Source organism: Apis florea, unplaced genomic scaffold (assembly GCF_048593485.1).
Source record: "Apis florea isolate Af1SG1 unplaced genomic scaffold, ASM4859348v1 contig_1914_pilon, whole genome shotgun sequence".
In the NCBI taxonomy this organism is placed as follows: Eukaryota; Metazoa; Arthropoda; class Insecta; order Hymenoptera; family Apidae; genus Apis; species Apis florea.
The window spans coordinates 497827-525049 of NW_028256504.1; the positions used below are offsets into that span (position 1 = coordinate 497827).

The 27223-nt window shown below is 28.6% G+C and overlaps 2 protein-coding genes and 3 long non-coding RNA genes across 7 annotated transcripts; 3 read left to right on the forward strand and 2 right to left on the reverse strand.

Annotated features, from left to right (window-relative positions):
- Positions 1-567: 567 nt before the first annotated feature.
- On the reverse strand, positions 568-2490 carry LOC147658573 (uncharacterized). Its single transcript, XR_015294339.1, has 2 exons — positions 1681-2490; positions 568-1347 (listed from the first exon to the last, which is right to left on the reverse strand). It is a non-coding gene; the product is annotated as an uncharacterized LOC147658573 (long non-coding RNA).
- LOC116414371 (uncharacterized) lies at positions 2401-9650 on the forward strand. Of its 2 annotated transcripts, none has more exons than XR_004224882.2 (2): positions 2401-2521; positions 8759-9650. It is a non-coding gene; the product is annotated as an uncharacterized LOC116414371 (long non-coding RNA). The 2 variants fall into 2 exon arrangements; XR_004224883.2 differs by having other exon boundaries at positions 2426-2521; positions 8750-9650.
- Positions 9651-11098: 1448 nt separating this feature from the next.
- sxc (O-linked N-acetylglucosamine (GlcNAc) transferase sxc) lies at positions 11099-26720 on the reverse strand. 2 transcript variants are annotated; one of them, XM_003693717.4, is made up of 12 exons: positions 26125-26720; positions 22736-22886; positions 22408-22651; positions 22162-22230; positions 18596-18792; positions 15638-15727; positions 15389-15569; positions 14610-15212; positions 14018-14532; positions 13420-13873; positions 12960-13336; positions 11099-12873 (listed from the first exon to the last, which is right to left on the reverse strand). In XM_003693717.4, exons 1-12 carry the CDS (start codon positions 26246-26248, stop codon positions 12681-12683), a joined length of 3198 nt encoding a protein of 1065 aa, XP_003693765.1. In that variant the 5' UTR covers positions 26249-26720; the 3' UTR covers positions 11099-12680. The 2 variants fall into 2 exon arrangements, with proteins under 2 accessions (XP_003693765.1, XP_003693764.2); XM_003693716.4 differs by lacking the exon at positions 26125-26720 and adding an exon at positions 23546-24068.
- LOC147658574 (uncharacterized) lies at positions 16251-17615 on the forward strand. The gene is made up of 2 exons (XM_086914824.1): positions 16251-16416; positions 17157-17615. Exons 1-2 carry the CDS (start codon positions 16264-16266, stop codon positions 17403-17405), a joined length of 402 nt encoding a protein of 133 aa, XP_086770950.1. The 5' UTR covers positions 16251-16263; the 3' UTR covers positions 17406-17615.
- LOC147658575 (uncharacterized) lies at positions 23856-25548 on the forward strand. The gene is made up of 3 exons (XR_015294319.1): positions 23856-24176; positions 25029-25149; positions 25227-25548. It is a non-coding gene; the product is annotated as an uncharacterized LOC147658575 (long non-coding RNA).
- Positions 26721-27223: the final 503 nt, after the last annotated feature.

Consider the following 27223-nt stretch of genomic DNA (forward strand, 5'->3'; position numbering starts at 1 on the left):
TGGGATTGCACGTCATTCTTGAAAATCAAGACGTTATGTAATATGTGCTATGAGTAATGGCACAATTAGATAGATTTGTCAAGAACCGAGAAAGAAAAAAAGATGAATGGTGTTAAATTAACAAATGCCGTGATCTATGTTCATCGAAAATAGATTTTGATTATCATTTAAAATTTTTTAATTCTTTAAAATCGGAATAAAGTGTTTCTAGTACTCTTTTACCATAATTCTTATTTTATATATTTGAAAAATAATCATTTGACTAATTTATTTCACCAGAAAAAAAGTGTTAAAGAAATATAAAGTTGGTAAAAAATATAAGAGTTCAATTTTTATATTAATTTTCATTTTTGATATTTATGGTAGAAAATACGTGGAAATTTCTATCAAGAAAAATTATATACGTCATTCATCAATGAGTGACTTTAGAATCATAACAATGTTGCATAAATTTAAAAATAAAGTAGTCGCTATGATGAAAACGTCATTGTTATTTTAAAATTAAATATAGTATTCCTAACATTAGTATTGGCATCGCAAAATTCTAAAAAAAATATACAAGTTTCATTAGGATTCTAAGAATATTTAATTCATGACAATTTTAATTCTCGGAATTCACTTTTGTTAATAAGATATTTTTTTCGTTCGAATTGGAAAGCAAATTTTTTACGTAAGAATATTACACATTTTGTTCTTCCACTATCTCTTTACAATATATAAATTATTCAATAAACAACCAATGTATCTCATGAATATTTGTCGAGTAAAAAAAGAGTAAAAAAAATATATATATATATATTCGCATTCCATTTCGCATTAACTAATTCGTGAAACAAATCAACAGGAGAAAATGAAAGCAAATGCCTAAACTGTGCGATTGACAATGCATAACCTTCAATTCGGCAATAGGAGGTGGAGCAGGAAACGAGAAAAAGATAGCAAAGAAGAGGGCACACTGGCGTCGGGGGAGGAGCGGAGAGATATTTCCGTTGTTGCAGACTCTATCCGTTTGGCAGGTTTATCAGAGAGCATGCGCACGCGCGCTCACGTGTGCCCACCTACCTACTTATCTACCTGCATCCTAGTTTGCCTGCCCGCCACCAAGCCTCCTCTCTAGTTGTTCTCTGCTTGCCCGTTTCTTCTGGCCTGCCTGGCTGCCTGCCTGTTCAGCCTACCGGTTTGCCTTGATCCCTTGAATAGCTAGGAGGTGGGCTGGTAGGTAGGTACGGCTTTCTTACGTAAGCGCTCCACTAGAGAACGAATTATCGTGGCAGGGTCGAGCAGATGAATCGACACACAGAAAGAGATTTCTAGAGATTCATCGAACGAATTTCCCTTGATCAAAAGCTGTTACGGAAGAATACAATTCTCGTTATCATTTATACAATTTAATTTTGAAAAGCTTCTTTGCTTTTGGAAAAAATCTCAAATTATTGAATTAATATACAAACTGATAACACCACTGTCGATAATAAAATATAACATTGCTATGTTATGTATTGATTAATGGCGATATCGACGAAACAAAGCGCAATTATTTATCGTATATTGTCAAGGCCGCGAACTTTCTTGTTTCATTCTTTCTTGACTAGATTCGTCTCGATTTATGAAGATAACATAACAATTTGAAAAAATATTGGGAAAAACAGAATATTCGAATATTATAAATAAAATATATACTTCAATGGAGCATTTCTTGGATACATGGCCCTCAAACGGGCCAAGAACACCACTGTGAATCGTACTCAGCTGAAGCACGGCGCTTGTGCGATGACACAGATATCACGCCCTCTCTCTAACTCTCATCGTGGTGCTCCTTGCTTTCATAGCCATTGCAAACTGGGCCAACGCATCTATGAAACGGACGCGCAAATTTACTAGATCAACTTTAGCGTTCATCTCCGCAGAGCTGAATATTAGGGTCGCGTTCCTCGCCACTCGCTAGCTGCAGCATTTTCTCCTCTTTGTACAATCTATTTTATAACGTGAAAATTTTCATACTTTTTTTTACTATTATTATTATTATTATTATATTAACTTTAATAATTGAAGAGGCCGTAATATAATAAGTAAACGTTCATCTGAAATTCGAATAAAGAAAAGAGGAAACAAATGCGATAATCCAATAAATATTAATATAAATATTAGATATCAATAATAAAAGCATCAATATGCAAATCCATTTTTTCAACAATGAAAATTTGAAAGAAACGAAAGATTTTCAAGACAGGCAGATAGTTGGCGTGCTACGACGATGCGGCCGTATTTTTCCACAACGGTAGAGTCGTCGTGTCAGGAGGCACAATTGCGGAGGTTAGAATCACGCGTGCGCGGTCGTTCGCGTTCTCTCGTGTATCCATAATTGCGCTGCTTCCTGCGCGTGAATACCGTTGTCCTACATTTCGGTAAGTACGCCTACCGTCGCGTTATTTTACGAAGTAGGTCGAACGGCTCGGTCGTCACACTGCATAAGTTTAATCGTTGCGAATCTGCTGACCTAGGGAAGAGTTAAATAAAAAAGGTTAGATGTCAAAAATATATAGTATGTTTAACAAAAATCTTACATAATTTTTATCTCATATACAATTTTTCCGTATTTCATAGACTAAACATATTATATCAAATCTTTTATACTTATAATCTTATAGAGAATTATTATTTTTATATTATTATATTCGAATATTTCTTCATAAGAAGAAAAAGAAAGTAGATGTAACAAACTCTCCCATCTTTCTTTACTTTTCTATTCTATTCTTGGAGAATCGAAATAGCAAATTTAAAAGAAATTGTAAATATTTTTCTTTTTTTATTTTTTTAGGAAATATCCATTTTGCCTCGCATTCAGATATCCTGTTTTGTACACATAATTAGAAAGATTAAAATAAATACTTAAGATACTTAAGATACTGAAAAATCAAAATATGGATAAACTAAAGAATGCAATGCTGTAATTAATTTCTTACAAATAAAACTTGTATCAGTTTAAAATCACACGTATAATATTAATCTTTTTCCAAAGTAAATTTTTTAAACTTGCTCAAATGAAAACTCTGTGTTCGGATCTGATCATAAATTGCTCTAAAATACCTGAATGCATAAATAAGTTAGTGCGCACATTGCACTCCTTATCTTATAAAAACAGTAATATTCCATTTTACTCATCATTTTATTCAACTTTCTATTACTCATTTCTTTTATTTTCATCATTTACTATTTTATTATGCTCTTATTGCCGTTCTTTGTTAATCGTAAATAGGATTAATCATTAAGAAAGTTTTATAATTCACAGTGATTGATATTCTGTTATGGAATATAGAATAATAAATAGATAGATGATAGATAAAAAATATTACGTTAAAATAACATAATATAAAAAAATATCATAATGAGATTAGCTTAAGTATTGTTCAAATATTAATATTTGCACTATAGTAAAGTTGAAATATATCGATATCTATAAGAAATTGTAACAACAAATAATACTGATACGTCAAAAATGTGGTAGGTGATAAACGCGTTATAAATACATTATGAGAATAAAAAATCTTCCTTATTATTACTATGATTTAATATGTATATATATTGATATATATAATGATGCCTCATAAGTGCTAAAAACATTTGTTTTTTTCTTTTGTTTTTCACATTGTTCTATCATAATATATCACTACGAACAATAGTCTTCGAACTTGCAAAAGAATTGTAAAAAAAACGTACATGCATCAATTTCTATATCTTTTCACGTGCAATTACAGTTAAAAGTTGTATTACAATATATCATAACTCACAAGTTTCACGTATTGAACACTACACAAAGTAACTAACCTAACCTAACTTACACATAATTTCACAAAGCAAAAAGATACAGTGTTATGTTATCGATCGCGGAAAAATTCACGGAAATTCACAGAAGGAGTTATAAAATCCTTCCTCAATATCGAATTGGTTCGACGGTAAAATAAATATTACTCACAAAACACGAATCATAGAGAAATCATGTGTTCTCCGAGAAAATATATATCGATATATCGATTCAGGCGTAAAGTGCGTTCGAAACAAATTGACTGCTACACGGAAGCGCAATATACCATACGGACCCTTCTAGAGGAAGCGGACTTTCGCCCTAGTGGATTTGCACGATGGATCATCGTTAATTTTAGAGGGCAGCAGCGGCCTTCGAGTAACAGCATTGCTCTCAGTCTCTTTTTTTTAATGAGTACCGATGAGAATGAATTACTCTCGCTGCCTATTTCCCATAATTATTTTACTTTTCGGTTTTCCGTTTTCCGTTCGACAAATTTTCGAGCTGATATTAATGCTCGGCACGTTAATCCTGCCATTACTGTAACAATTCCATTAAAAATACTTATTTCTTAAATATTTGACTCTAGCCAATTCTTAAATACCGTTCGCATTTCATCACAAGGAAGGTTTGATTTTCTGCTTTGTCTGTGATAGAAATCTTTGCAACAAGATTTTTTTCAAACTGCAATTATTCTCAGCTAAGATAGACATCATAGTGCTGGTTTTGTACACATATTAATTATTCACTTACATTTATTCCCTTTTTTATACACATTATAATTTGACATTTGTATGTTAGAATTTTTAAAGATAATTATCTTTTTCCGTTTCAAATATTTTTAGATTTCGACTGAATTTATATAACGTATTCAACATTGTTATTTATCTATTTTTTGAAATAGAAATGAATTTTTAATTTTTATATGTAATAAATACTACGTTTTCAATTATCAAAATTTTTATTTATTGCCTCTAAACTAATTGTTACCATTTTTAAACTTGTTTTTTTCTTTTTTATTCAAAAATATTAATTTTTATACAATAATGCATATTATATTATGTATAAATTTAATTTTTGAGAATGGAAGTTAGAACAAAGCAACAGAAAAGAAAGTTACAAAAACTTATATTTTTAGAGCAGACAATATTTTAATAAAGATAGAAAGAAGAAGAGAAACAAGTAAAATTTAAGGAAAAAACAATAAGATTCATAAAAAATTTTTTTGTTATTAATCTTGAATTAATTTCTTAATTGGATGTGATTTGTATTTATGCATTCGCATATGTATAAGTATTATACGTACTTTCCGGCCTATTCTTACGTAATCGCCAGATAAACTTAACGACATATATAGATACGTTATGTAGGTATTTTCTCTTTTCAATGACACTGAATATTCGTTTTTTCCTTGTATTGATAGAATTTTCAAAATTATTTTATGAGAAATAATAATTCGACAAAAATATCATTATTATAATTATAAATTATTTTGTGTATTATTAAATTCATTATGTGTGTAATTATAAACGTTAAATTTGATTTTCTTAGATTTTCAATTTATTTTCGAATTACACGTTAGATTAAAATTAATTTAAGATTGCTATCTTAATTTGATAACAGCAAAGATAAATATTTATTATACCATAATAAAAAACGCGTAAAATTTATAATCGATGATTTTAATCTATCAATCGATTTTTATTATTAAAATTTTTTACTAACTTTTATTTCCAATGATGAGAAAAATTAATTTCTTGTGATTGTAATGTCTTTTTTCGATATACACGTAAAATATGAAGATAAAAAGGAAACAAAGTTGCAAAATCATAGAAAGTCACAGATAAATTTTGTTAAAAAGATAATGATAACATCGAAAGAAAAATAATATGAAAGCTTAACGGTACGGCTATGATGCAGCTGTATTTATTATGAATATAAAAGCATATTGGAACTACGAGTGTACGTTTACGATTACGTTTACCGATTTGTGGTCAAATTAATATAACAATTTCAAAAGATGCAATGTAACTATATTTATATTTGAATTCGCATGTTATATATAAAGACGATATATTCATCGTGGAAATTATATGTATTACTCTTTTATATAATTAATTTATCATGTTGGTTTAATAGTTCAAGTTCATTGAATGTTTCAAATATCTCAGGATAATGTTCTTCGTTAAATAAGAAATTCAAACATGCTAAAATATATAGTTTACATGCTTTTCAATACATAATTTCTATCGATAAATGTACTATCTTTTATACTTTAGATTTATTTTTAATTATAAATTCAAGCATTGATTTTGTATATATTTAAATTTAATATTTTGTATATTTAATCAAATTATTTAATCATTTTGTTTAATCATTGAAATTTAATCAAATCTCATTCAATTATTTATTATTTAAGTTTGTATTTCGCGTTATAAATATATGTAAATGATAGATGAAGAGCCATCGGTCTCGTCGCAATATGTATGTAGCTTATAGAGAGTAGGCTATAGACGTCGTTATGAACAGTGGCTCATCGAGCATATAGAAATATTCACATGTGACATGTATTTCTTTGTTAGTCTCAACGACACCGATTTTCAAATATAAAAAACGACTGTTACTAACTATTGTTAACGCATATTGCGCGGGCATCTTATAGATAATTATATTTTCTACCGTTATTCAAAATTAGCATATAAGACAAAGATTCGAGGTTTTCTTTTGACCGCAGATATAAGTAGTTTTGAGAATTTGATCGACATGTTGAAAGAAAGGTCGAAAGAATGTGTAGTTCAGTGAGTACCACTGTTATAGAGCGATCATGCGCGCTCTTCCAGCTCTCCGTCGGTCTACCCCCGCGACCTGCGTCGCCTACCTAGCCTTCTGTTAGTTGCGTAACGCTGCAGAGTCATGCGATAGGATAGCACTGCCGTGGCGCGACCAACGAATACAGACGAATATGAACGAGAAAGAACGAACGGAGGAAACGAAGTGAGACAAACGATACGCAAACCAACCGATAGATTGAAAGAAAGAGAAAGAGAACGATAATCGAACGTGAAGTTAGGGGAAAGGAGATGATTCGTCTTTGGAGGGGTCGAAGAGAGTGTAGAGAAGAGGCGGTTCAGCCTTGAAACACGCTGCGAGCGGCTTCGTCGCGAGTTCCGTACACGAACGTCGACTCGCGGATCGTGTCGAATCGTTTTTTCCGATTTTTTTCCACAATCGACAGCAATGTTGTTCGCGCCACAAATATACCGTTACCATTGTCCATTCTATCAGAATTTTCGTGTTTTACCGATCGATTCGAAGTTACATTTGATTTTACTCACGCTTTATCTTCCTTTAGGTATCGTTAAATACTTTCATGGGAACGTGAATTGATTTTTAACTTGTATCTATTGATCGGATAAATAGTAATTCTATATTGGTTTTCATTTTGATATGAAAAGCATTTAAATTAGAGATAGAAAGTCAAACACGATTGAAAAAAATAGATTGATTTTTTAATTTTTGATTAATGTAATTACGTATTTGAAGTAACATAATTTACTGTTCTAGAGAATTTTATTTTATGTGGAGTAGTATTAGGGATTAATAGTTAGTTAATAGTTAATTTATCGAGGAAACCATGTTTTGGTTCGATGCTATATCATCGATGATAGTAAAAGTATTGCTTCGAAATCTTTTATAAAGACCTTTGCTACCTTTTCTGATTCCTTTTCTGATTCCTACAAGCAAATTCTAACAAAAGATAGATTGCAATCGTGATTCTAAGTATGTTTTCCTTCTGTAAAGTATCGAATGCGAAATTCCAAGAAGTACCGTGATAGATAAAAATAGATAAAAGCGACGGCATCGTTGGCTTGCTGGCTTTCTGGGAACGGTTTCGTCAATCAGGGTCACGAGTGCACCGGTGCGCCTCGTTATGTCTAAAAGCAGTTTCATGTAACTCCGAGGAAACGAAGCTCGTTGAACGAGTTTAACGAACATTATCATGCTTGGCTTAAAAATTTTAAAGATGACAGTCGTTTAATAGAAACATGATGAATCATCAGATTGATTGCATAAATCACATAAATTACATTTTTTACTCTGTAAAAGCTAAAAAACTAAATTTATACCTACATAGTTGTTTTGCAATCGGTAGATATTTAACTTAACCTTCAGACGGCTAACCAATTGAGCAGCTAATCATGAGTCATTTATAATTTATCCTTACATACCTCAGAAATTATTTTTTACCTAAAATTATATATTATTTATATCGTTAAACGACATTACATCATAAAAATAATTAAAATAAAATTATTTGAAAAAATTATATTGCATTGTACTTATAAAAATAGAGATAAGGATGGTCAACTAACTAGCAATATGTTTCAAAAAATATATATATATTTATAAAAAATAACAAAATGACTCAAAATAAACTCTTTAAGTCATTAATTTTAATTTTCAAGGAACATTATTATATTTAATTTTTTTTATTTTACTTTAATTCATTAAATAAGAATTAAACATATCTAAATAGAATTCGTTTGCAAAAATCTCATATAATTTTCTCTCTAATATTTCGTGTTGATCGAACGAGCCTGATTATTTTATTATTTATTAAGTGAGGTGCAAAAAAAAAAATGGATCAATTGTGTGAAAAGATAGTGCGAATTTAAAAGAAAAAAAAAAAGCGTGCAAAGTACGATATACGTGCAGGATGCTTTTCATAAATTTGCGAAATCATACAATTTCTGTTGCGCGAAAATAAAAAGAGCGTTTTGTTTTTTGCGGTGATAATTTTTCTCGTTGGACACTTTTCATTTCTTAATCGCGAGAACCGAGTATCGAGTTCGGGCAGAATATGTTTTGCTATTAATATAATACGTGTTGTATTTTTCAAGTATCCATTGTTGAAAGATGTTTAATAATCGACGATCTTTTGTATAGAATAAATAGTTTTTGTTTAAGAAAGAAAAAATAACAGAAGGCAGGATATTCGTGGAACAAGATGGCAGTAAAGAAAGTTAGGTCGAAGAAGTCTGAAAAAGTGGAGCACAGGGAAATTGAAGAAAATGCAGCCAGAGAGAGAAAATGCGAGAAAAAAATGTAGGGAAGAGTGGATAGAACAACGACAAAGTGGAATGAAATCGAGCAGGAGGAAGGCGGAAGTTCGAGGATGGAACAGTGTACGGAAAGAAAGCAAAAAGAAGAAACTGTGGGCGAAGAGAAAAAGGCAGGAAACGAAGGGAAATGGAAAGAAACGCGTAACATCGAGAAGGGTAGCTGGTTTCGACTTTGTAGTAGGCCTCGATCGATGCTGTTACCATGGCTACAGGGGCAGTACCGCGGTGCTCTACTACTGATTATTTATGTCAAGGATCCCTCCCTACTTCGAAGCTTGGAACGCAAACTCAAACGCGAACCACCCCAACGTAAGTGGCGATAGCATTCGAGACTCTCTTTCGGAAGATTTCGAACAATTTTCTCATAATTAAATTTACATTTTGTAAACGTTTGTAAATTGTACATTTTAAATACCTGATTTTACTTTATGAATTAATCTTATTCATAATTTTGTATTATCGAAATTTTTCATAAACGGATGAACGAAAAGTTATCAAGTTTCAAATTGTAAACTGAAAATGATTTTATCGAATATATGTAATATCGATTATTCTAATAGATCGATTAGATCAAATGCGAATTTCTATGCTATTTACACATTAGCAGCAATAAAAGCATGAAAAATTTATAGATAAATAGATAAAACATCTCTTGATATTTATATCTTCATAAAGAAGAATGAAATTTCTTTGAGCAAATAAATGATTATGAAAAACCAATAAAAGTTAATGGCTCGATTTATTATTTTTATGGAATTTTTCTTTTTATAGCAAAAAAAAAAACTCAAATATAACTAAAACGTGCATGTTTCATATGATCAGTACCTAAGATCAGTATTTACCATTCGAATAGTATTTTTTTATACTTCTCTTAGTTTCAGCAGTCTTTAGAATCAGTTGAATTAATTCTTAATATTTTTAAATATAAAAATAAATAAATTTATCAATAATGTAGACTAATATAAGAAAATACATTATTACTATTACACAAGATAGGTTATGTTCATTCAGTAATAAGAATATCAATACTAAAAAAAATAATAAAATAATATAAAATCCTTATTAAAATCAAGAAAATAATATGATCGATTAGAAGAATATGAGACAATAATAAAATTTCCAATAAATCATTTTCAATATTAGAATTTAAAACGAGGATTAGTTAGCATTTAAATAATGGCTATTGCTAGTGACACATGACGACTAAAGATGGAGTTACGATGCTCTTTTCAAAGTAAGCAGGATGGAGGAGAATACGCAATGGGAAGTATTCCTGTTGAGAAAGATGCTTTCGACCCAGTTTCACTCTCTTATGATAGTAGTGTTGTCATAAACAATCGATATTGCGTCTAAGAATTACGGTATCGTGCTGTATTAGTACGAAAGCTATCATTCTAATTTGCGCAGAAACGATAATTAAATGTGAATAAAATGACGTCATCTTTCTATTCTAACTTTTTTTATATCTTTTTTAACACTTTTTATTCTATTCATTTTATAATTGCTACTATAATCTAATTTTTTTTAATAACATATAAATATTAGTAGTTTGGAAACAATTTATCTCTAAAATATTTGTCAAGATGATATACTTTTTATTAAACTTTTTCATTACAATCATTGAACTATTGTTAATATAGCAGACATTTTTATTATTTTATATATTGTTTCACAGGAGAAATTGCAAATAATTCATCATGATATTTGACAAATATATAATCAAAAGCAATAATGTAAAAAATTTGTTGTTAGCTTTTTAAACATATAATATATTTTAAAATAAAAATAACTATTTTTTTACATTATGCTTAAGATCGAAATGCACCACCATTCGAAAGTAACTTACATTTATCATGTAGTATTTATAGTCAGTGATCATTAACATTCATCTAAACGAAAAGTAATCATACTTTCATGAATTGTATAAATGTTAAAGTAATGAGTTTCAACATACATGAAATAAATCAGATATTTTTTATGAAAGCTTCAGATAATTAAAAGAAACAAATGTTTTTTATGAATATATAATCATAACTTTCACTTGAATAAATCATTATTTAAAATAATATGTAAATATACATAAGTATAATTATAAAATGTCAACATTTTCATTAATTAAATTGTCTCAATTCAAAATTTGAGAATGAAATATTAAATAAATTAAGTACTATTATTTTGCTTTGGTAAATTTATTTCAAATTTTTTTAAATTATTAAATTAATGTAAATCTACAAATTATATAATTGTGTTATTTATAAAAATCAAAAAGTAAATTTTACATTTTATTTTACTATTAATAATAATTCTTATTTTTGTTTTTCAAAATGAAAATTAAAAAATTTGAATCTTGAAAGACTATTTTTATATCTGTATCTTCGATTTAAATTGTGCGTAAGAGGGACAATTAGTTATTATCGAGAATGTGCAATGTTGATAATACACACACAGTGGGCGGATGAAGTCACACATTCAATAAATTTAACACAATATATGCTGCTCTTTTTACTTGTCTAAATTTTTCGATTTTTAAACAAAACTTATTGTAAATTAAAAATGCATTTTTTTTTCATAGTAATTGCTTAGAATAAAAATATTGAATGAAAATAAGAAATTTAAGCAAGTTGAAATATTACCTGTATTTTTTTTATGTGAAATTAATAAGTATTAAAAGACTGAATAAAAATTTCACAACAAGAAATCAATCTTACGGATATAGCATATTCATCATCAGAACATTCTTACAACACAACATTCACATTCTTTTAAATTATATTGTTAATCTCTTCTTTTTTATTCTATAGACGTACATTAAAGTTTACTACAGTCAACGTCTTTCGCTACCTCACACATTTCTTCAATCTTAATTTACGCGCTATCAAATTAAAGCAATAACTAACGATTATTTTTTTAATATTTACATATCTATCTCATTAATTAATTGTATATAATACAACTTGCACTCTTTACTGTTAGCTTCTAATAATAACATCTTGGTGCGAATAATCTACTGCCAAACTTTTTTCCTGTTTTTTATCCTTCTTTCATGAGTCAAATATGACATTCGAATTCAAAAGTATATTCGAAGTAAACAATGAATATTATTACATCTTTTTAAAAAAAATGACCAGAAAAGTATTTTCGTACCTATTCAACATTGTCAATGAATCACACGTCACGAACATTCCAGTGAAAATAGTAGCATCATGCTGCACATTTCACATTGATAATACAAATCTTCATCAATATACATTTGTGTATTTCATATATATTAAAAAAAAAAAAAAAAAAAAAAAAAAATTAGTCTTACATATTCCCATTTTAATTATGGCAATATTTAAAAAAAAAAAAAAAACAAAAACAAAAGAAAATAAAGAGTGAAACATATAAGACACTTGACTTTATAAGATATTTCAAGAACATTCTACAATAATCTTATATGTATAAATAATAAGATAAAAGATGCAGTGGCATAACATAAGAAATGAATATAATTATTTCTTATGATTTGCATAGTGTAACAATCCATAATTTTAATATTAAAACGTCAAATTGAACGTTCGCATGTAACGCTATCTTACGTTACTCTAAAGCTCGATGATTTATTATATAAAATAGTAAATATCAGAATACGGAATTTATATAAGAATCATATTTTCATGAAATCGATTATCAATCATCTGTTTTAAATACTAGATTTCCAAAAAAACAGATGTAAAATTAAAGCTGTATAAATAAAATCAGATATTTGAAAACCATTAAGATGCAGATGCTAATAATTTTTCCCTTTCATTTTTATCTACTGCTGATACATGATCTGGTTTTTCACCTCGGGCATAACGTTCCCACATTTTTTTGTATAGCATTTCCATACCCATCGCATATAATTTGCAATTGAATAAAGGACTTTCGGATCTTGCTTTCCATACTTTGGCTCGTGTTGCTTTTAAACTTGAAAAAAGAAAAAAATTGAATTTATATAAAATATATAAAGCTTGAAGTTTCAAAATTAAAAATTAAAAAAATAATTTACTTACTATTCTCTATCAGTTCCTAAACGAATAGCAATATCTTGATATTCTTGTCGTGTTCGTGCGATCAATTCTGGACATCCCAAAGTATTCAATTGACTAGCAGCAACACGAGATGCTAAAGTTTCTCCTGGTAGCGTAACTACTGGAGTTCCAGTCCACAGAACATCCATGCTAGTAGTATGACCATTACAAAGAGGCGTATCTAAGCATACATCGGCTAATTGTCCTCTTCTAACATGTTCTTCTTTTGCAGCAACATTGCTAAACAAAATCCTACCAGGAGCTAAACCTAATTGTTGAGCTGTTGCTTGTAAATTTGGTTCACCAACGGCCGGAAAGCGCAACAACCATAGCACAGAGTTTGGCACATGTTTTAGAATCTAAAATTTTTTAGTATTAATATAAATAAAGTAATAATATTTTCGATAAAATAAATTTATTATAAAAAGGATAATAAACTTACATGCGCCCACATATGAAGTGTGAGCGGATCAATTTTGTATAATTGATTAAAATTGCAATAAACAACTGCATCTTCTGGCAAACCATATTGTTGTCTTGTAGTAATCATAATATTTTGAGGCACTTCTTCACCTGTTGCTGTTTTGTTGTTTACTTGTGTAGTGGCCATGCCATTTTGAACTACAACGCCATTTACAGACATTTGACATTGTCCAGAAGCAATCATTGTTTCAATAGGAGTAGTAGTTGGCAATTCTGCAACTTTCAATGAAATCTCTACTGGTTTGTTTTTAGCATCCGGTACGACAACTTCGCGTATTTCTTTCACACATGTATTTTCAATCATTGGAGAAAGATCAGTGGCATTTATCACAGCTACATTATCTGCTACTTTGCCTTTCATATTCAATTTATCCGTTAAAATGAGACGTTCTTTTAAATGTGGAAACATTTGTCTGGAAAAAATATATAAATACATTATATAATAAATAATATAAATATAAAATATAAATATAAAGTCAGCATATAAATATAAAAAATAAGGGGAAAAAAAAAAGAAAAAATATATTCCACAGTTTGTATATATATTACAAACTTACTTGTGATCTCCAATAAAGTATGTGTGTGGCATGTAAGCAAGTTTCTCACTGTACTGACTAGCAAGTTCCAATGGTGATGTAACTTCGTCCGTAATTAAATAATCCATAAAACTAGCTCCCGATGTTCCCGGATATCCAAGCCACATCACCTGTACCGGTGCTGGTCTCAAAGCAAATATTTCATTCCTCGCTCCTTTCGTATACCCATTCATATTTACTAAAATATGTATTCCATCCGCGTTAATACGATCGGCTGCTTTTCCATTGCATGGAATCTGCGATAGATCCACGAAGTGTTCGGTTTCTCTAGCAATCTTCGCTCGGAAGGTAGTTCCATCATCAGCACTGAGAGCGTAACAAAAAATTTCAACATTTTGTCTTTCATGAAGTCCCGGAATTGATTGCATAAGATGACTAGTAGGATGATTTCCAAAATCTGATGATACGTATCCAATTCTTAAGCGGCCACCAATTTCACGTGGATATTTGTATGGTTGTTTGTGTAAAACATGAATCTGTAAGTCATAAATAAAATAAATATATTTTAATTTTTATTCTTTCATAACATTTGTTTAAAAAATATCTTGTTTACCTTCTCAATGCAAAGATTTGCATGTCTAGCAGCAATGGCTTTCCTAAATTCATGAGACAATGGATAAAGCATAGAATGGTGTGGGTGTACACTGGGTAATCTGTTTTTGTCAAGTTGTTCGGCAACAATTGAAACTAATTTTTTCATTCGTGCTTCATAATCAGTCCAGTCACAAACAATTTGAAGGCAATGCGCCAAATTACAATATGCATCAGGAAAATCAGGTTTGAGCTTCAGCGCAGTTCTGTATGATTGAATAGCCTCTGGAATGTTTCCGGAATCCTTATGAATCGAAGCTAGATTGGAATGAGCATCGGCGAAAGCAGGATTAATTTGAATAGCTCTTGTATAGCATTGAAGAGCTCCTTGTATATCTTGCATTTCTTTCAATGTATTGCCCATGTTCGAATATGCATCCGCGAAAGTTGGCTGAATACGAATAGCTTCCTTGTAATGCATTAATGCTTCATTTAATTTTCCTTGTTGCTGTAATACCGAAGCCAGATTGCTATGAGCTGCGGCAAACTCGGGAAATACTTCAAGCGCTTTCAGATATAATCGAGTTGCTTCTTCGATGTATCCTTGTTCACGTTTTATGTTGGCCTAAAATAAAACATATTGAATAATAAAAAATATTAATAAAATAAAACAAGAATAAAACATTATTTTTTATTTCATATCGAATTTTATTATTTAAACTGAATAAATTAAATATATATAAATAAAAAATAACGATATATAAAAATAAAACAAATATATATATATAAATATATAAATACCAGATTATTAAGGGAATCGGCATGTGAGGGACAGAGGCGAAGAGCTGTATTATAACAATCCTCAGCCTCGACCACTTGTCCTTTTTCCTTGAGCGCATTTGCCAAATTGCAATAAGCATCTGGGAAATTTGGTTGTAGTTCAATAGCACGACGGTATGTATCAATTGCCAAATCAATAAGCCTATAAAAAAAAAAAAATATAGATTAACATAAAAATAAAATATGATCAATATTTTTTTTAATACTTACCCTTGTTCATAATAAACACATGCCAGATTTCCATGTACGACTGCATTGTTAGGACTAAGATTCAAAGCACGCAGATAAGCAGCTACAGCTCTGTTACAAACAAAAAATTTGTATATCGTTAAAATTCATCTCATAACATCAAAAAAACATTTACATTGTTTTCTGAACGAAACGAATAATGAATCATAATTTCCATCGAACGATAGAAACATCGTATAAAAAATTTTTCGATCGCTTTGATTTCTTAAAATATATATACTTTGACTGCTTTAAAAGATACATTGTTATATATGCATTTCTTAAAATTTCCTTATTGCTTATTCAATACAAATAAATCAAACTTAAAACGCTATACTCTTCTTCATTTTACATCGTTCGTATAATAATTTTTTACGAGTATAGATCTCCAATTTTGAAAGATAATTATTTTTTATTTATTCTCAAAATTCGATATTATTCTACAGTTCGTAATACCACGCCCGATGTCCTAAACAAAATCACACACACGTGTCGCACCGCATCATTATTATATGGTGACATATATTTATAAGCGAAATAGATACCGGCAATACTACGGTATAATATGGTAAGAAATTAACCTTTTCACGCTATATTTAATCCAGGAAATGCATCCAGGAGTTGAAGATCGTGAGAGTGCTCGTTCTAATTGTACGCGTAACGAAGGTGCGATCGTAGTCGAAGGCGAGATCACCGTGTACACGACAACGCACTGGCAGTCCATTCCTTCTCCATTTCGATGCCTCGATAAATTAATTTGGGTACGTGTGTATATGTTAAATGTTAAATAAAAAAAAAAAAAAAAATTAGCTACTCCCTCAACAGATTGTAGACGCGATATCACAAAGTAGCTTTCCGTCACGAAACTCGCCACGAGCTACGCGTTTTCGGCAAAATCCGTTAAAGACCCCCTATTCACCCTCCCACGAAGAGTAAAAGGGGTTCGCTCCCTCGTAGGGGCGGAGCGATCCTTGAAATCGATAGTTGTCCTCGAGTTTCTCTGCCGCTATTGTGCGTAATATTCAAGATTCCGAATACGCGTAAATAAATATATACAGGCAATTTTCTTTCTGTTGCCAAACGATTTGCCTCCCCCATTTTCTTTTAAGTAAATAATAAGATATGTTATATATATATATATATATGTAAGATTGATTGAATCATAAAACGGAAAATTGCGATTCATCTAAATTTTCTCCATATTTTTTTTTTTAAATTATATTTTAGATATTACGTATTAAATATTGATTCGATTAAGTTCTATTTTCTTACTTACTACTAAAAAAGTAAGTATTATGTTGAAATTGAGATTTTTGGATTATTTAAATTAATAATCCAATTTTACTATTTTTCTTTTTAAATTAATTTTTATTATAGCTATATTAAATTTAATAATTACATAATAATAAATAATTAAATTAATCTATTAGGAATTAATATTTTTTTATATTCAACATTCTAAGCAACGTATATTTTATTAAGTTATTTTGTTATTCTTTAGAATAAAATTATAAACACTTCTGAAAAGTTAGAAATTCACGTAGTAAATGAAAGAAGGTTGCTAGCGGACATCGCTCTGAAGAAACAAAGGACGATGAACTTGAAAGGACGCTATGAATATCGATTCGGTGTTTACATATCGGCTCATGCGCTTTGCTTGCAATTTCTCGATAAACATATTTCAAAAGCAGAGAACAAATTCTTTTATATCGCGATATTCTTTCAATGTATCAACAAAAATAGAACATAATTTGTTAGAATATAAAGTAACTTGATGCGTAAAAAAGAACAGAGAATTGTTTGTAAATTTATTTGCATTGATTAATAAAAAAACTTGTATGATTCATGACTGCCCACTAATGTAATTGATATAATCCATTAATGGAATAACTTTGAAATCAAATTTCTCTAGCACAGACTTTAAAACCGATGTCTATATGAAACAACGGTTGATCAAACTGTGCATTTTAAATCGAAGAAAAATGAGAGATTCAAAAACGGGAATCGAACCCATAATGTCTAGATTGATAAGTTTAAATTCTATGCTCATCGCCAGCTTCTAATTTTAATTGGTATTGCATTAAATAATTTCACATTTATATTGTGAAACATTATTAAAAAAACATTATTAAAAATAGAATGTAATAACACATTTATTACTTAACACATACATAATTATTAATAAAATAATTATATAATTTTTTAACGCTTTTGTTTTTTAATAATATAACAATAAATCAATATTTTAAACTAAATATTCTTAATAAGGAAATTATATTTATATTCAGGTTTCAAAACAGTCTCTATTAAAAAAAATATTAAATTATAAAACAGTAATCAGTTACATTGAATTATATATAAATATATGTAAATTTTTATACCTTATTTACAAATAATATCTAAAATTTTTTTTTATAAATAATATGCATATAATATATAATAAAGCATCAAGATATTAGCTATAGATTTATTCTCACTATTCTCTCTTGAATCTACTTTGTTTGAGTGAGCCTCTGATTTCTTTTTTATATATCACATTATAATCAATCATCGATATTCTTATTCTCCATTCAAATTTATTGTCTCATTCTCGCTAAAAAAAATGAATGAATCAAGAATGTGAAAATATCGATAATTTCCAAAACAGCTATATTTCTCTGTTGGTAGAGAATTCCAACAATCAAGGCATTATTAGATTATTAGATTACTATAAAAAATATTATATATATATATAGATTATCATAGATTAAGCATCAAGCTATTTCGTATAATAAATTGTATTTATCATATGCTTGAATTGATCTCTCAATTTCTTTTCATCTTCATATATTGTAAAAGAGGATAAAAAGACTAGAATTTCATATATTTAGCAATATCTCTACATATATAGCGACTGATTTATAACGTGCTTATAACGAATAAATAAATATCTTTTCTTACCTATCAAAAATCCTGGCTTCCTTGAGGACATTGCCAAGATTGATGTAAGCATCCAAAAAATTTGGGTCCAATGCTACGGCCTTCTCAAAATGATGGATCGCCAACCATATCTCACCTTGTGCATTGAAAACACAGCCAAGATTGCTCCATGCAACCGCAAAGTCTGGACGCGTTTCGATAGCCTTTAGATAGCAAGCCTAAAGACATAAACATAAGATCAGAAGAGATACTCGCGTACTGTTAGGAACGCGCCGCGCGCAATGCCCGGCCTCTCCTCGCCGCGCCGCAGCTTTCACACACTTTCGATAAATACTCAGAAAAATATTACCTCTTCATACATTCGTCCTCTCTATCTCGCTTCATTACTCTCTTTTTCCTCATTAAACCCCTTGTTTTATTACATTCAATGCGATTTCCGACATTAAAAATAAAAACTGTTCACAGTATGGATTTTTAACAATTTTAAATATAATCGCATCGTTTATTATTTATTGTGCAATATAAAATTATACAATTATTATTACGATTTCAATATTCATTGATAATAATTTTTATTCAAAGAAAAAATCGAATTTATATTTAGAAAAATTTAATAAAATTTAATATCATAATTAGTATTTTTTTTTTTTACGTAACGATATCTTACTATTAAAGAATACAGATTAACGTCAACATAACAAACGATCAAATCCTACAATTTAAAAAGAAAAAGCTTTACTTTACATTGAAATTACAATTTCTTGGGAAGGAAAACGAGAACGAATTAGAAACAGAGAGAACGAAATCCATTTTGCAAATCATACAATGTAATATTGGATTGGAATTTAATGTGAAATCAGGAAAAAAGGATTTAGGTGCGCGCTAGAAACGTCATCGTGGAAGAGAAGCGATATGGGTGTCCCATTTCGTGTTCATCGAGTTTCCGGAATGCGTCCAGTAAACTCGATGACACGTAGTACGCCCCTCGCCATTGTTAGTTCACTTCTGCTTAATTGCACTTGGCCAATTCACCCTCCAACATTGTCCATTCTCAGTCGATGAGCTTAAACAAACAGTATTTCACATATATCCTTTTACCATCGATAAGGTAAATGTTTATCAATAAGTTAAGTTTGTATCATTGCTTTCCATAGTGTAATAAAGAAAAAAAAATTTGTCCAAAATCTTCTTTATGTGACGACGCTCCTAAGGGTCAAGCAGGAATGTGCATCGCGCGTGCCGAGAGGCGGGCTGCATTGTTATATAAAAAACAGAGTAATCCGTACCTAAACAATAAGTAAAAGGGCATTTACAGTCGGCCGATCTCTATAGGAAATGGATAAAGAAAGGCTGAATAGTATATATGGAGTAAGTAAAGGTGGACAGAAATGAAGTTGGATGAGCTTTAACAAAGAATTCCCATTTTCGATAATAAAATAGAATATTTGTATAATATTTTCATTTAATCTTTAATCCCCTGGTTCCATATTTGCGATCATAAATAAATCCATCGCAAATACAAATACTTTGAGGCCGATCCTGAGTTAAAAAATCCAACGTTCAATCTCTTACGGAACAAAAGGACCAATTGGTTTGATGGGATATTCAGAGATCGGCCTTGGGAATTACTTTACCTGCAGTGTACCCTTTGGTAGGTTGACGGTAGGTACGGCTTGCAAGCTCTCATAATAAACTTAGACCGAGAGACAGTGTGTTACTGAATAACCAGATTCAGATTCACCCTTTGACGAAGGAACCCATGGTAACCGACCAATCACATTGCTCCGACTTCCCCTCCTAGAGTTGATCATCCCATCCACAACAATAAGACAGCTGCGTTAATGTCTCTTCACTGATAACTCTTCGCCTCAACTTTGTCTTTTTTTTTATTTTTTTATTTTTTTACTTTTTTTTATTTTTACTTTTTTTCTTAAATTTTTTCTTTTTCTTTTTTGATACATATACAGAGGTACCTAGTTATACGTGCCCCTGAAAGACACGCTTCGCTGAGCTCGTCAGCCACCATATTATAACTGTATAAATTTTCCCAGTATTTTTTCGAAATTTCTACGTTATCAATAATGTTTAAAAAAATCTTTTTTTTTTTTTTAAATATCAATTGATTCATAAGTAGTTCATAATATTTTAAATAATAATATTAAAAATGTAAATTTGAGAAACGTGTTAAAATAACTTTCATTTTATAGCCTCATATATAAATAATATTTTGGACTGTTTTTTTTTTTTTTTTCTATAATATAATATTATTGGTGGCAAAACGTACTAAGCGAAAAAACGACCAAGTAAACTAGAAAGCGCTCAAGAATAACAAGAAATATAACGAATAAAATCTTTTTCTTTGCTATGTTGAATTTTATCGATAAGTTTTTTTTTTTTTGCAGAAAGTATAAAATATTAAACGAAGTTTTCGATATAAGATAAATGTCAAAATCATTAATGGGGATTATACTATCTGCAATTATTTCTACTTATCAATTATCGCCGCGCCGCGCTGCTTTATGAAGTAGACCACTTGATTCATTTGCTTTATTATACATTACTGAAATGAATGAAACTCTTGGGAATCGAACAAGTCTCCCACAAGTTTCCAAGTTCCAAAAAATATTTTCTTTTTTTTTTTTCATTCTACAAAATAAATTATATTATATACAAATTTATAAAAAATTATTAAACACATATAGAATTGATCAAATGATCTCGCGCGATTATCATTGTACACACAATTTATTGATTTTCAAAATTGGAAAGAGAGTAGTTGGAAAAGAAAGGTTGTCCATGTATATGTAAAACAGATCAGTATACCTAAAGTAAATACACATTCAAAATGAGTTGAATCAAATGAGATGAGCTTAAATACTATATTCGCGCTCTGTTGATCCTATTATAACTTATTGTTGTTTGAAATATATATATATATTTTATTTGATACAACAAAATAGATAACATAGATAATGCTATAATAGGATCGACAAGTTAAACTTTACAATAACACCAAGCAAAGAAATTCTGTTTATTGCTTTTAAGTGTTATTGCAAAACGCGCAATGCAAAGAGGGATTTCATAATTTTTAGCTAATTTTAGATATAAACCCTCATACTGTGTTTGATATCTTATGTATAAGAAACATCATCTTATTCCCAATATTTTCTTTGATTCTCGAAAATAAAAACACCAAACACAGTAATTAATTAATTAATTAAACGAAAAAGTACGCACGATGAACAATTTATTACTAAAATTTGAATTTTCAATTCAATGCCTCTTTTTGAAATGACATATTGTTATCTCTGAGATCATCGTGCGTCGCGCATATTTCAGTGCAAAGAAAAAGAAGTTTTCGTTTCTAGTATAGATACCAGTTGTTCCTGATTATTCTATGGAGCTGCTAACTAGTACTTGTGCACATTTTATAAAATGCATCTGTAACTTGTCAAAACAAAATTGATGAAACTTTAAAACTATAAATATAATCTTAAAGTTTGATTGTGATACTGATGCATCTGAATATGTGCAAGTGATATGTTAGATTAAATTACAACAATGAACAAGAGACAAAGAAAACCTACCTTAGCTTCATCAAGTCTTGCTAATGCTTTCAAAAGATTACCAAGATCACTCCTCACACAGTAAAGATCCTGCAACATATAAAAATATTTTGTATTTTGCATTCTTAAATAGTTTAAATTATTTAAAGAATTTTTTTAAAATATATTTGAAATAATATAATTTACTACAAATTGAATTTATGCAGATCTAAAAATTTGCAAAAGAATACAACAAATTTTTATTAAATAACAGAATAAATTTCTCACGGGGTTGTATTGTAGAGCAGTCACATATGCCTGAACTGCTTGCTCCATGTCTCCTGCAGCTACTAATGCTGCTGCTAAATTGATGTAACCATCAATGAAATCTGGTTTCAATCTAACAGCATGTCTGTAGTTTTCCAAAGCTTCTTGTAGCTGACCACGTTCCTTGAAAACATTTCCAAGATTGCTATAAGCCTCTGCCAATAAGGGATTTTGTTTAATTGCTAAACTGCTGTAATGAGCAGATCTAAAATGGAAGAACAAAAACTTATTTGAATCTATTTATATTTTATTTTAAAATTATTTAACAATTATAAAAACAAATATTTACTTTTCTAATCTTCTGCATTGAAAGTGTATAGAAGACAATAATAGAAGAACTCCAGTATTATTTGTTTCCTGCCTCCAAAGTTGCATACAATGTCTTTCAGCATTTTCGTAATCTCCTGCTTGATATTCTCTATGTGCAAGTTCCAATAACCCTATAAAAAAAATACATTATAAAATATTTATATTTAATTCTTAAAAATATATAATTCTTTTTATGAATTTTATATTTTTAATAATAATAAGTAAACTTAGCTATTTATTTAAAAAAATTACTTAAAGATTTAAGTAAATTTAATTACATTTATGATAAATACAAAATATAAATATAAACATATATTGTTCAAAAAGAAACTTAAAACAATATATTTATGTATATATTCTCATTGATATATACTAATAATATATATTAATAAGCATATATTATAATAAATATGATTTACATAAAATTTCTTTATAAAATATTTATATATATATATAATGAAATATATAATAAAACCATATATCATATACTATAAAAATAAATTTTATATAAATTTTTATATAACTAAAAATCTATTTCATTCAAATATCATGATATTATATGATATTAATATAAAGAAAAATAAAATAATATATTTAAAAAGATATTTTTATTTTATTTAAACATTTTTTTTCTCATTATTATTTTAATTTTAAACTATTTATTTCCAAATATTACATATTATGCTGCAATTTAAACAAAAACAATATACTTCCTAAATATATAAAACATATCGATTTTTTAGCCGGTTTTAAAATAGCATAAAAAAAATTGTGAGATAAAAATACGAACAATAAGAGTCAACTGCAACATTAATGGTCTGATTATCAGCAATTGCAATTAATTCCTTGCCCTGAGTATCCTGTGTAACAACTAGAAGATTCTGTCCATTTTGCCACTCGACTCCATTACAAACGTCATCCGAACTATTGACCACATTTCCGATTATGCCGCTCGAATTTTTTATAACGTTTTCTTTCTTTTCTGCCAATCGTATACTCATTTTGTCGATGAATTTTTCCAAACGCGTTGTTCTATTCTTCCCGGTACACACACACGCTGTTTCCACGCAATCACTTTCGACCAATTTCGAGACTTTTCCACACACTAGTATTAGTAAGTCAATTTTTTTCAGACAATTCGCACTATTCAATTCTAAATTATTTTTTACTTTTCAGATTTAATTATTTTCATGTGTATTATTCAAATTATTATTCAGCGGCTATTACAAATTGTACCACAATACTTATTAACTCTTCGTTTCTGTACACACTGTCTCCTCCGTGTTTCTATGCAAGTACGCTTTGGCCAGGTTATCCCCGCCAGCCAAGAAACAAGCTGATTGGTCAATTCGATACTATGGCAGACTCCTGCGTCGCTGGGTAAAAGCCGAAGAAGGGGGTAAAGAAGACACCCGGCTCAGGTCCGTAAAATTGCATTTAGTGTTTAAGGTTTTTTCATTTTATATATATTTTACTTTTTACTTTCGATAATTTTATTAATTTCAAATATAATTAACAAATATTTTTTTCTAGAATTAATTTTAAATTCTTTTTCATTAATAAAAATATAAATTATGTACATTTAAAACAATGAAATTTTGTATTTTATTTAATTTTATTTTTAATAAAATTAGCATTAATAAAAAAAAAATATATAAAAAAATTAAAGCAATATAATACAAATATATGTATATGTATACATACATATATATACACACACTTTAATTTTATTTTCAGTTTATAAAGTCAAGTTGTTTCATATCATCTGTCAATTCATTAATAATTTTTATTAATTTTAGAATAAAAATTATTTTTATATCTATGTTTGTAAATATATTTCAATGTGTCTCAAAAAATTCGATAAGGTTTAGCATCTATACTTTAATACGTGACTGAGAGCACACAAAGAAATCATAATAGTGGTTCTCAATCTTCATAAATAAAACTAATTTTTAAAATCAATTAGCTATTTATATATATTTATTATATCAAAATTGAAGTTTTAACATTAAGTCAAATTAATATTTTTTTAATATTATAATATTTATTTTTGAAATTCTAAAATTTACTCATAAAATAATATGTTTTGAAATTAATAAAATATATATCTCTCAAAATTTAAAATATTATCAATTATTTTGAATTATTGCTATAGATTAAAGATATTAATAATTTGAAATAAGAATATAGAAACAAATTCTTAATTATAAAATTATGAACAAAGAAAAGAACCACTGAAATATAGAGACGGTCATCCCCACTCTCTTGTACAGAAAGCAGATGGCATAGGTACCAAGTGGAATATTCCATCGTCACTTTGATGAAGCGGAAACAACGACTGAAGAGTGAAGGGGAAGAATCGGTAGTTTAAAGCGGCTTACACACGTGAAACATGTATGATATATATATATCAATTTCTTTCATAATATATGTTACAATATATGTAGATTGAATCATAATATCGATTTCAGACATAATATATATCGATACAAGAATTAATATATTTTCCTAATAATGGTAATACAGATTTCAATGTGTATAAGCTTGGAATCTTAATATTTGTCGCAACATATTTCAATATACTTCATACAGACAGCTTAAGAAATAGATTTGAAAATATTATACACAAATAATAATACAATAGTATTATTGCTTCTATTCATAGAAAAAGTAAAATAAATTTGAATACTTTGAAAAATTTTAAAGATAGTAATAATAGAGTAATATATTATAATAAAATTTTCGTAGATTTGTAAAGAAAGAAAACAACAATTATACATATATGTATGTATACATGCGATGTATTTATTATTCTTTATTCCACATTGTTTGAAAACGAAACTTTTATGCTAAGTATATTTTATTGCTAAGTATCATATATTTCAAATACATATACATATATATTTTTATCCTATATTATAGCATTGCGATTAAATATATATATATATATATAAAACTAATTTATAAGTATATAATAACTAATTAAACGAAATATTAATAACAATATTATTTTCCAATAAACTAAAAATTTTATTTGCAAATTTAATTTCATTCAATAATTTTTTGTAAGCAAAAGCAAAATTTAATTTTGGTAAAATTTAATAAAATTAAATTTGGTAGAATTAATTAAATTGCAGACATAATATGGTATAATTAATAATAATTTTTAAAACATGAAATAAATCTATATAATTTTTATTTGTCAGAATTAATAATGGAATTTTTTATAGAATGTATTTTTAGTAACACGAATTAAAACATTGCAAAATCAATATCTGCAAACTTATTACACATCTGACCGAATTTCCTTAATGAAAATTTGACACTTAAAATGGAATGGTACGTAGTTGAAATTGTTTTACTACGTACCAACTGTCGAAAGCTGTTGTATCTCGTTCATCTTGAGAATGACACTGGTGCCTGCAATTTGTTGATGATTCTGCTGCTGTTGTTGCTGTGGCTGCTGCTGTGCTTGCATGATGACGGCCACCATAAAAAATGATATAGAACAAACGATAATGATATAAAATTGCACAAAAATTTTATTGTCACTAAAAATCTTGCATAAATCCAGTATCGAAAATCGTAATGTATCAAATCTAACGAGAATTCAGTATTTTCTGAAGAATCGAAACAAAAACAGATACGCGCGGCACTTATATTGGTATGCACTAGCGCAATCTTTCAGTATGCGCCATCATGGATTTTCAAGCACTTTACTTAAACCAAGAATTAGTACAACAATATGCAAATCACATAAGAACTAAATTACATAATCGAAAAAAATTTTGTTATTTAAAATTTTGTTATACAAAATATTATCACAATAATTATGTCCTTCATGAATGATAGTCTATCAATGCTATAACAATTTTTAACATAGCGTGAACTACGTATACGTAAGACAGGCTGATGTGAAAAACCAATCGATGAACACATTCCGGATTAGACTTACGACGTTCTACGCGCGGGAAATACGTCATACTGATGTAACCGATAATCAAATTATATGTAATCAGCTATCATATTTCATGAATATTGGAGTTTTGCAATGTAAAAATCAATTTTCAATAAAAATATTATTATAACATATTTAAATATTAATATAAATTAATATAAATATTGTAATAAGAAAAATTTATTTGACATTAAATAATAAGTATTGCATGAAAGTTTTTAACAAATATAATAACAAAATACTAAAAAAATATTTAATTTAAATGAATATTTACATATTAAATATATTTTTATATAATTATATGTATATCATAATAATCATATCATTTTTAAACAATATTTCATAGATATTTTATTTCATAATTCATAAAAATATATATATATTTATCATATAAAAATATATAAGAAATAGTATGTTGTAAAAAATTAAAAAAATAGAAGAATTGAAAATTAGAAAAATAAATATTGAGCTAAAATATGATTACTCCTGAATAAATTATACTCGAGCGCC